The 12,657-nt window shown below is 42.4% G+C and overlaps 2 protein-coding genes across 6 annotated transcripts in view; both read right to left on the bottom strand.

The window, feature by feature from the left end:
* Positions 1-10, bottom strand: part of creg1 (cellular repressor of E1A-stimulated genes 1) — a 2,525-nt gene extending 2,515 nt beyond the window's left edge. Inside the window, exon 1 of the mRNA XM_034555715.1 lies at positions 1-10. This exon is cut by the window's left edge and continues 134 nt beyond it. Within this exon, the coding sequence (XP_034411606.1) occupies positions 1-10 (10 nt within the window).
* The window catches only part of setdb2 (SET domain bifurcated histone lysine methyltransferase 2), a 24,597-nt gene extending 12,008 nt beyond the window's left edge, over positions 1-12,589 (bottom strand). For 2 of the 5 annotated variants that reach the window (XM_034547224.1, XM_034547231.1), the window contains exons 1-11: positions 12,153-12,536; positions 7,962-8,075; positions 3,603-3,692; positions 3,358-3,503; positions 2,993-3,268; positions 2,553-2,881; positions 1,503-1,941; positions 1,085-1,258; positions 914-1,002; positions 686-844; positions 1-195 (exon numbers count right to left, since the gene is read on the bottom strand). The exon at positions 1-195 is cut by the window's left edge and continues 134 nt beyond it. In XM_034547224.1, coding sequence (XP_034403115.1) covers positions 21-195; positions 686-844; positions 914-1,002; positions 1,085-1,258; positions 1,503-1,941; positions 2,553-2,881; positions 2,993-3,268; positions 3,358-3,503; positions 3,603-3,692; positions 7,962-8,075; positions 12,153-12,186 — 2,025 coding nt within the window. In that variant the 5' untranslated portion in view covers positions 12,187-12,536 and the 3' untranslated portion in view covers positions 1-20. Of the gene's footprint in view, positions 196-626; positions 1,003-1,084; positions 1,259-1,502; positions 1,942-2,552; positions 2,882-2,992; positions 3,269-3,357; positions 3,504-3,602; positions 3,693-7,961; positions 8,076-12,152 lie in introns of those variants that run through there. The other 3 variants (XM_034547239.1, XM_034547254.1, XM_034547247.1) reach the window with 3 other exon arrangements.
* Between the last annotated feature and the right edge of the window lie 68 nt (positions 12,590-12,657).

The raw sequence follows: 12,657 nt of genomic DNA on the forward strand, positions 1-12,657 counted from the left end.
TGGTGGCCATGGAGGCCCAGTCACACTGGTGGGCCACGAACCGGGCCACCTGGGCCACCTGGTCGTGGGGCGGGATCCGGACCCGGCAGCTGGAGGACCGGGGGACCCAGAGGAGGCTGAGGAGGAGCACACACGAAGCCCGCACAAGAGCGCTCATGGTCGGGTTCAGAGTGCGTGAGACAGTCGGTGTGAGTCCTGGATATAAACAACACGAGGGTTTCCGGGGCGGAGTTTCAGAATAAAGGTATAACAGGAAGTTCTTCTGGATCAACGACCGCGTTGGGATTTCCAAATAAAACCGATGATTGCTAAAACACATACATGCGAAATGCCATCTACAGAAACATATATATATATATATATATATATATATATATATATATATATATATATATATATATATATATATATACATATACATATACATATACATATATATATATATATATATATATATATATACATACATACATACATACATACGTGTATATATATATATATTTTTTTTTTCACTTTGAGTAAAACACAAAACTCTGAAATGAAACCACAAACACAGCTTTTCAAAATAAAGCAGCTAAACCAACATTCTAAATTCAGTTAGATTTATTTTTGAAAAAACATCATACATGTAGAAAAATGTGTTTTCGTTTCGTTGACTGAAACGTGTGAACCGGTCGGGGGTTACCGAGTTTCACCGTGACCTTCGACCTCACACACGTCACACAGCTTTTCCATGGTGAATTGGCCCCGGCAACCGTTGCTACCGCAGAGACAGGGCACTTCCTGTTTACTCTGCGAGTCGGCGCAGTACTTCCATGTGAGCTCAGTACCGGCCTTCACGACCCTGAAGGAGACAGAAACCAACTTGTATTACCATCATCACCATCTTCACCATCACCATCATTTTCCTCACCTGCTGGTGAAGAAGGCCACGAGGGGGAAGCCGGGGTCGTGGCAGTCGGTGAAGACGTTCTGGGTGAACAGGTTGGGCTGGCAGCTGTGCTGTGGGCAGCAGAGACGGGTCAAAGGTCAATCCTCTTATTGATCATTCATAGAACGACGTCATCGATGACCTTCGTCTTACGTTGATGAAGCGGCTCACGTTTCCCTCCTTGCTGGCGTCCAGGTAGTAGACGTCCTCCACCTCCATCGCTCTCTTCAGGCCGTTCACAGCGAACGTCCTCTCCAGAGACGGAGGCGGGTCACCTGACTCACCTGGAGGTGGGGACGGGGACTCCGGAGCTCCAACCAGCACGGTCTGACAGGAGTTATTGATCACACCGTTAGCATCATTAGCTCTGTAAGCTATGTTGAGAGCCATGCGGAGACATTCAAAATGTTTTGTTGTATTTTTACTTAATTATAGTACCAACTGAAGTATTTTAGATACTTTTACTTCAGTTGAATAGATAAATGGAGAGCAGCATTCAGTACTATTTAGAGACGTAGTAGAAGTACACAGTACAAATACTTTATACTCAGTAGACTCATCGGACTCTAACCTGGTCTCGGTCCTGTGTCACAACGTTGGCGTCAGCGGGTCTCTGGATCACGGGGACATGCAGGGGGGGCGACGTGGGTTTGGTGGGCGGGGTGAGTTGGGGGGGCGACGTGGGTTGGGGGAGCTCGAGCACGGTGCTTCGGCCCTCCAGCACCGGAGGGGGCAGCCACTCTGTCACCACCTCCACCTCGTCGTCCGATGGGAGGTCGGACCTCGTTAGCTTCGGGGGCAACGGCTCAGCGGGACTCTGGCTCCTCTGCAGCATTACACCTGCGTAGATGCACACGAACGTGCCGCGGTCAAGGTCATCGCGGCATCGGACGCCCCAGCCTCGGCTGTCGGTCTGGAAGACCTGGAGGCGGACCCTGATCCCCCTTTGGACCAGCCGGTTCTGACAGCGGGCCCGGACGCAGCCGCACCAGGGGCCGCACTCATACACCCTGAGGACATCCAGCACATGAGGTCACACTGGTTTCTTTAGCTAGCGGTCTCACCCTGAGGGTAACGCGGTCACTTCCAGGTAAGTGGTATCTTTAGCTAGCGGTCTCCCCCTGAGGGTAACGCGGTCACTTCCTGGTAAGCGGTATCTTTAGCTAGCGGTCTCACCCTGAGGGTAACGCGGTCACTTCCTGGTAAGCGGTATCTTTAGCTAGCGGTCTCACCCTGAGGGTAACGCAGTCACTTCCTGGTAGCGGTTTCTTTAGCTAGCGGTCTCACCCTGAGGGTAACGCGGTCACTTCCTGGTAAGTGGTATCTTTAGCTAGCGGTCTCACCCTGAGGGTAACGCGGTCACTTCCAGGTAAGCGGTATCTTTAGCTAGCGGTCTCCCCCTGAGGGTAACGCGGTCACTTCCTGGTAAGCGGTATCTTTAGCTAGCGGTCTCACCCTGAGGGTAACGCTGTCACTTCCTGGTAAGCGGTATCTTTAGCTAGCGGTCTTACCCTGAGGATCACGCGGTCACTTCCTGGTTGCGGTTTCTTTAGCTAGCGGTCTCACCCTGAGGGTCACGCAGTCACTTCCTGGTAGCGGTTTCTTTAGCTAGTGGTCTCACCCTGAGGGGCTGGAATCCGGCAGCCGGTGATGGCTGTAAAGGCGCCCTTCTCCGGTTGTGGCAGCACAGGCGCAGCGCCGAGCGTCGTCACAGCCGTCGGTGCAGTCGCAGCACACATCGAAGAGCGCCGGACCGCGGGTCAGAAAGCAGCCATGCGGCCAGCGGTCCTTCCTGTAGCGGAACTCGGCAGGCCGAGCGCCGCCATCTCCGATACACAGCTGCACCGGAGTTGGCTCTAACCCCCGGCTCAGGTCCATCTCTGGACACCTGGGTCCCGCCGGAGGGGGCGGGTCCAACTGAACCGAGGGGTTAAAGGTGAAGAAGTCCACCTGGAGAGAAGTCAACCAAGTACATTTACTCTAGTGATGTCCAGAAGCACAACGTAATACATCAGTCACAGTACTTTTACTTTGATACTTTCAGATTGTATCGTAACAGACCTGCAGGATGTTGTAGCTCTCCGTGGCCAACAGGAAACGCATCACGTCTTCGTGATCACGGAGACTCTGTCCACACGGGGCTTTATAGAGGACATCCCAATCCTCCCCGTCCTCAAGGGGGGCTGGCTCTGCCCCCTCAGCGCCTCCTCTCATTGACATCGTCAGCGGCACAGCGCTCAGCCTCTTGAAGCCGCAGAGCAGCGGCACCTTCAGGGGGTTCTGACCCCAAAACGCAGGGGTGCACTGTGGCATGCTGGGTAAACAGGGCAGGCAGGCCTGAAGGGAAACAACAGTACAATGTGTAGTACTCAGTGTGTATATATTATGTGTATAAAAACACGTGTGTACTTATATATGTGTGTGACCTTGCAGCAGGGGTGGGGGTGGTACTGCAGCTGGACGGGGGTCAGAGGGGGCAGTAGCTCCTCTTGGCCTGAAGGGGGAGCTGCTGAGCTAAACATCCTGTCGAAGGGCGGGACGGGGAGGGAGGAGTCAGCTGGTAACAGCTCATCTGGACAGGAAAGCACCACCAAAATAGGACTTTAAATAAAAAATATGGTTGTTATGAAAAATAATAATAATAAGTTTCAGAATAAAAGCCTGCGTTCACCTGACCCGATGACCACCTGGACCACAGAGGAGTCCTGAGAGACCGGAGGACCGTTGAGACACTCCAGCAGCTTCAGGCCCTGGACGTATTCTGATGGACACAACAGGAAGTTAGTGTCAGGACAACAGGAAGTCACCGTCAAGACAACGGGAAGTCACCGTCAGTGAGTCCCTAATGGTGCGTTCACACCAAACGTGTTGCGAATATTCGAAACGCTTTACTCGCGTCAGTTTATTCGCCAGATAAGTAGTGTTCATTCACGTCTTTTGCAACCATTCACGAAAGGGGGCGTGGCTTATCTCTGTGGCTTGTCTGACATCATCATTTCCGCCATCCACCATGGAAGAAATAACCACTAGTTCTGCTTAGCTTCTGCTTATGTGGACATCCCATAAACGTCGTAACATCTAATGCCCTGGTGTCTGGGTTCATAACATCATCTGTAGGCTCACACAGCTCGGGGACTTCCACCGACTCCGTCTGGATAACTTCCACATCCAGAGCTGCAGCAGCCAGGGGGCGGAGCTTCTCAACGCTGATTGGCTTTCGCAACTTCGTAAGTTGCGAAAGTTTTGCCAAAGTTGAAATATTTCAACTCTGGCGAAAATTTTGCAACACGCCATTCGCATCTATCGCAACGCCCGGCGAAATTCGCAACTATTCGCGTCTTTGCATGGGAGCTACTCGCACCGCATTTGGTGTGAACGCCCCATAAGGGTTCAGGGTTTGAAGCCTTAGGGAGGACATTGGGATTGGGCCGAAGTCACAGTAAAGACAAGAGGAAGTCCACGTCAGGACAACAGGAAGTCACCGTCAAGACAAGAGGAAGTCACCGTCAAGACAACAGGAAGTCACAGTCAAGACAAGCGGAAGTCACCGTCAAGACAACAGGAAGTCACCGTCAGGACAACAGGAAGTCACCGTCAGGACAACAGGAGGTCACAGTCAAGACAAGAGGAAGTCACCGTCAGGACAAAAGGAAGTCAGTCAAGACAAGAGGAAGTCACAGTCAAGAGGAAGTCACCGTCAAGACAAGAGGAAGTCACCGTCAAGACAAGAGGAAGTCACTGTCAAGACAAGAGGAAGTCACCTTCAGGACAACAGGAAGTCACCGTCAAGACAACAGGAAGTCACCGTCAAGACAAGAGGAAGTCACCGTCAGGACAACAGGAAGTCACAGTCAAGACAAGAGGAAGTCACCGTCAGGACAACAGGAAGTCACAGTCAAGACAAGAGGAAGTCACCGTCAAGACAAGAGGAAGTCACCGTCAAGACAAGAGGAAGTTTCCGTCAGGACAACAGGAAGTCACCGTCAAGACAAGAGGAAGTCACTGTCAAGACAAGAGGAAGTCACCTTCAGGACAACAGGAAGTCACCGTCAAGACAAGAGGAAGTCACCTTCAAGACAAGAGGAAGTCACTGTCAAGACAAGAGGAAGTCACCTTCAGGACAACAGGAAGTCACCGTCAAGACAAGAGGAAGTCACCGTCAAGACAAGAGGAAGTCACCGTCAAGACAACAGGAAGTCAGTCAAGACAAGAGGAAGTCACAGTCAAGAGGAAGTCACCGTCAAGACAAGAGGAAGTCACTGTCAAGACAAGAGGAAGTCACCTTCAGGACAACAGGAAGTCACCGTCAAGACAAGAGGAAGTCACCGTCAAGACAAGAGGAAGTCACAGTCAAGACAAGAGGAAGTCACCTTCAGGACAACAGGAAGTCACCGTCAAGACAAGAGGAAGTCACCGTCAAGACAAGAGGAAGTCACTGTCAAGACAAGAGGAAGTCACCTTCAGGACAACAGGAAGTCACCGTCAGGACAACAGGAAGTCACAGTCAAGACAAGAGGAAGTCACAGTCAAGGCAAGAGGAAGTCACAGTCAAGACAAGAGGAAGTTATCGTCAAGACAAGAGGAAGTCACAGTCAAGACAAGAGGAAGTCACCGTCAAGACAAGAGGAAGTTACCGTCAGGACAACAGAAAGTCACCATCAAGACAAGAGGAAGTTACCATCAGGACAACAGGAAGTCACAGTCAAGACAAGAGGAAGTCACCGTCAAGACAAGAGGAAGTCACCGTCAAGACAAGAGGAAGTCACCGTCAGGACAAGAGGAAGTCACCGTCAGGACAACAGGAAGTCACCGTCAAGACAAGAGGAAGTCACAGTCAAGACAAGAGGAAGTCACAGTCAAGACAAGAGAAAGTCACCGTCAGGACAACAGGAAGTCACAGTCAAGACAAGAGGAAGTTATCGTCAAGACAAGAGGAAGTCACCGTCAAGACAAGAGGAAGTCACCATCAAGACAAGAGGAAGTCACCGTCAAGACAAGAGGAAGTTACCATCAGGACAACAGGAAGTCACCATCAAGACAAGAGGAAGTTACCATCAGGACAACAGGAAGTCACAGTCAAGACAAGAGGAAGTCACAGTCAAGACAAGAGGAAGTCACCGTCAAGACAAGAGGAGGTCACAGTCAAGACAAGAGGAAGTCACCGTCAGGACAACAGGAAGTCAGTCAAGACAAGAGGAAGTCACAGTCAAGAGGAAGTCACCGTCAAGACAAGAGGAAGTCACCGTCAAGACAAGAGGAAGTCACTGTCAAGACAAGAGGAAGTCACCTTCAGGACAACAGGAAGTCACCGTCAAGACAAGAGGAAGTCACCTTCAGGACAACAGGAAGTCACCGTCAAGACAAGAGGAAGTCACCGTCAAGACAAGAGGAAGTCACCGTCAGGACAACAGGAAGTCACAGTCAAGACAAGAGGAAGTCACCGTCAAGACAAGAGGAAGTCACCGTCAAGACAAGAGGAAGTCACTGTCAAGACAAGAGGAAGTCACCGTCAGGACAACAGGGAGTCACAGTCAAGACAAGAGGAAGTTATCGTCAAGACAAGAGGAAGTCACCGTCAAGACAAGAGGAAGTCACCGTCAAGACAAGAGGAAGTCACCATCAAGACAAGAGGAAGTCACCATCAAGACAAGAGGAAGTTACCATCAGGACAACAGAAAGTCACAGTCAAGACAAGAGGAAGTCACCGTCAAGACAAGAGGAAGTCACCGTCAAGACAAGAGGAAGTTTCCGTCAGGACAACAGGAAGTCACCGTCAAGACAAGAGGAAGTCACCGTCAAGACAAGAGGAAGTCACCGTCAGGACAACAGGAAGTCACCGTCAGGACAACAGGAAGTCACAGTCAAGACAAGAGGAAGTCACCGTCAAGACAAGAGGAAGTCACCGTCAAGACAAGAGGAAGTCACCGTCAGGACAACAGGAAGTCACTGTCAAGACAAGAGGAAGTCACAGTCAAGACAAGAGGAAGTCACCGTCAGGACAACAGGAAGTCACAGTCAAGACAAGAGGAAGTTATCGTCAAGACAAGAGGAAGTCACCGTCAAGACAAGAGGAAGTTACCGTCAGGACAACAGGAAGTCACCATCAAGACAAGAGGAAGTTACCATCAGGACAACAGGAAGTCACAGTCAAGACAAGAGGAAGTCACTGTCAAGACAAGAGGAAGTCACCGTCAAGACAAGAGGAAGTCACCGTCAGGACAACAGGAAGTCAGTCAAGACAAGAGGAAGTCACAGTCAAGACAAGAGGAAGTTATCGTCAAGACAAGAGGAAGTCACCGTCAAGACAAGAGGAAGTTACCGTCAGGACAACAGGAAGTCACCATCAAGACAAGAGGAAGTTACCATCAGGACAACAGGAAGTCACAGTCAAGACAAGAGGAAGTCACTGTCAAGACAAGAGGAAGTCACCGTCAAGACAAGAGGAAGTTTCCGTCAGGACAACAGGAAGTCACCGTCAAGACAAGAGGAAGTCACCGTCAAGACAAGAGGAAGTCACCGTCAGGACAACAGGAAGTCACCGTCAGGACAACAGGAAGTCAGTCAAGACAAGAGGAAGTCACCGTCAAGACAACAGGAAGTCACCGTCAAGACAACAGGAAGTCACCGTCAGGACAACAGGAAGTCACAGTCAAGACAAGAGGAAGTCACCGTCAGGACAACAGGAAGTCAGTCAAGACAAGAGGAAGTCACAGTCAAGACAAGAGGAAGTCACCGTCAAGACAAGAGGAAGTCACCGTCAAGACAACAGGAAGTCACAGTCAAGACAAGAGGAAGTCACCATCAAGACAGGAGGAAGTTACAGTCAGGACAACAGGAAGTCACAGTCAAGACAAGAGGAAGTCACAGTCAAGACAAGAGGAAGTCACCGTCAAGACAAGAGGAAGTCACCATCAAGACAAGAGGAAGTTACCGTCAGGACAACAGGAAGTCACAGTCAGGACAACATTCCTGTTGTGTTCCTGGTGTCCAGTTCAATACCACCAAAGAAGAATGCAGTCTAGAGTCCGACCTTTATCTGTGGCTGTGTTCTTCTTCAGGACCCCCTTCAGGTGATCCAGGTACTCAAACACTCCACTGAAAACCTGATCCACGTCCTCCTCGGCCCAGAAGGCTTTGGCTCGCTCTGAAAAAACAAAGTATATTTTTAATAAACTCATTATTTTGACTTAAATATATCTGGACCACATCAGACCTTTTTGTAAAATTAGGTACTTTATTTTAAGATAAATGAGAAGAATATTTATTTATTAATGGAGTATTTATAATTCAAATTAAATTTGAATACTGATAATAAATATTGTTGAGATACATGACTATACATATCAATACATATGACTATACATATGAATACATATGACTATACATATCAATACATGACTACATATCAATAAATATGACTATACATTTCAATACATGACTACATATCAATACATATGACTATACATATCAATACATGACTACATATCAATACATATGACTATACATATCAATACATATGACTATACATATCAATACACATGACTACATATCAATACATATGACTATACATATCAATACATATGACTATACATATCAATACATGACTACATATCAATACACATGACTATACATATCAATACATATGACTATACATATCAATACATATGACTATACATATCAATACATATGACTATACATATCAATACATATGACTATACATATGACTACATACGACTATACATATGACTATACATATGACTACATCCGACTATACATATGACTACACATATGACTACATACGACTACATATGACTATACATATGACTATACATATGACTATACATATGACTACATATGACTACATAGAACTACATATGACTATACATATGACTACATATGACTATAGATACAACTACATATGACTATACATATGACTATACATATGACTATACATATGACTATACATATGACTATACATATGACTACATACGACTATACATATGACTACATATGACTATACATATGACTACACATATGACTACATATGACTACATACAACTACATATGACTATACATATGACTATACATATGACTACATATGACTATACATATGACTACATATGACTACATACGACTATACATATGACTACATATGACTATACATATGACTACATATGACTATACATATGACTACATATGACTATACATATGACTATACATATGACTATACATATGACTACATATGACTATACATATGACTATACATATGACTACATATGACTACATACGACTATACATATGACTACATATGACTATACATATCAATACATATGACTACACATATCAATACACATGACTATACATATCAATACACATGACTATACATATCAATACATATGACTACACATATCAATACACATGACTACATATCAATACATATGACTATACATATCAATACATATGACTATACATATCAATACACATGACTATACATATCAATACACATGACTATACATATCAATACACATGACTATACATATCAATACATATGACTATACATATCAATACACATGACTATACATATCAATACATATGACTATACATATCAATACACATGACTATACATATCAATACATATGACTATACATATCAATACACATGACTATACATATCAATACATATGACTATACATATCAATACACATGACTATACATATCAATACATATGACTATACATATCAATACATATGACTATACATATCAATACACATGACTATACATATCAATACATATGACTACACATATCAATACACATGACTACATATCAATACATATGACTATACATATCAATACATATGACTATACATATCAATACACATGACTATACATATCAATACACATGACTATACATATCAATACATATGACTATACATATCAATACATATGACTATACATATCAATACATATGACTATACATATCAATACACATGACTATACATATGACTACACATATCAATACACATGACTATACATATCAATACATATGACTATACATATCAATACACATGACTATACATATCAATACACATGACTATACATATCAATACACATGACTATACATATCAATACATATGACTATACATATCAATACACATGACTATACATATCAATACACATGACTATACATATCAATACACATGACTATACATATCAATACATATGACTATACATATCAATACATATGACTATACATATCAATACATATGACTATACATATCAATACATATGACTATACATATCAATACACATGACTACATATCAATACACATGACTATACATATCAATACATATGACTATACATATCAATACACATGACTATACATATGACTACACATATCAATACACATGACTATACATATCAATACACATGACTATACATATGACTACACATATCAATACACATGACTATACATATCAATACACATGACTATACATATCAATACACATGACTATACATATCAATACATATGACTATACATATCAATACACATGACTATACATATGACTACACATATCAATACACATGACTATACATATCAATACATATGACTATACATATCAATACACATGACTATACATATGACTACACATATCAATACACATGACTATACATATCAATACACATGACTATACATATCAATACACATGACTATACATATCAATACATATGACTATACATATCAATACACATGACTATACATATCAATACACATGACTATACATATCAATACATATGACTATACATATCAATACACATGACTATACATATCAATACATATGACTATACATATCAATACACATGACTATACATATCAATACACATGACTATACATATCAATACACATGACTATACATATCAATACATATGACTATACATATCAATACACATGACTATACATATCAATACATATGACTATACATATCAATACATATGACTATACATATCAATACACATGACTATACATATCAATACACATGACTATACATATCAATACACATGACTACATATCAATACATATGACTATACATATCAATACACATGACTATACATATGACTACACATATCAATACACATGACTATACATATCAATACATATGACTATACATATCAATACACATGACTATACATATCAATACATATGACTATACATATCAATACACATGACTATACATATCAATACATATGACTATACATATCAATACATATGACTATACATATCAATACATATGACTATACATATCAATACACATGACTATACATATCAATACACATGACTATACATATCAATACATATGACTATACATATCAATACACATGACTATACATATCAATACATATGACTATACATATCAATACATATGACTATACATATCAATACATATGACTATACATATCAATACATATGACTATACATATCAATACACATGACTATACATATCAATACATATGACTATACATATCAATACATATGACTATACATATCAATACACATGACTATACATATCAATACATATGACTATACATATCAATACACATGACTACATATCAATACACATGACTATACATATCAATACACATGACTATACATATCAATACATATGACTATACATATCAATACATATGACTATACATATCAATACACATGACTATACATATCAATACATATGACTATACATATCAATACACATGACTATACATATCAATACACATGACTATACATATCAATACATATGACTATACATATCAATACATATGACTATACATATCAATACACATGACTATACATATCAATACATATGACTACATATCAATACATATGACTATACATATCAATACATATGACTATACATATCAATACACATGACTATACATATCAATACATATGACTACATATCAATACACATGACTATACATATCAATACATATGACTATACATATCAATACATATGACTATACATATCAATACACATGACTATACATATCAAGTTAGACATTACTGTGATCTTCCGGAACTGGACCATGTTGAACATTAGTTGAATACCCCTGTTCTAAAGGGTTCTCTTACCGACATATTGTGGTTCTAAAGGGTTCTCTTACCGACATATTGTGGTTCTAAAGGGTTTTCTTACCGACATATTGTGGTTCTAAAGGGTTCTCTTACCGACATCTTGTGGTTCTAAAGGGTTCTCCTCCATCCTGTTAGCACCCAGCTAACTTCGCTCAGCTAAGAACCAGCTGATATTAGCTTAGCTTCGTGAGCTGTTAGCTTCCATTCACATCTTATTGACAGTCTTTGAGTAAAGATGGAACCCGGAAGTTCTCTTTGTCCGGTATAATCTGACATGTTTTTATTACCAGCGTGGCTCCGCATTCGCGTTTTAACTGATTTAGTCAATGTCCGTCTGTATGGAAGCTCCTCGGCCACCGTAGATTAGAAGTTAAGCGTTGCCCTGAGCAGAGTTTTCAAGGCAGTTTTACGTCCCGTAACCTTTGTGCTTCATCTCCTTTATCACAAAAAAATATCGAATTATTGATAACGTTTTTTATTTCAAGTTTTTGTTGGCTGAACATGGTGCATCAGCCTAGGAGTCTGAACTCAGGGGACGTTTAAACCGTTCCATTTTGAGTTGACCTAAATCGACCACCGTAGCACCGGTTATAAATAA

This window comes from Cyclopterus lumpus, chromosome 2, assembly GCF_009769545.1.
Source record: "Cyclopterus lumpus isolate fCycLum1 chromosome 2, fCycLum1.pri, whole genome shotgun sequence".
Lineage (NCBI taxonomy): Eukaryota > Metazoa > Chordata > Actinopteri > Perciformes > Cyclopteridae > Cyclopterus > Cyclopterus lumpus.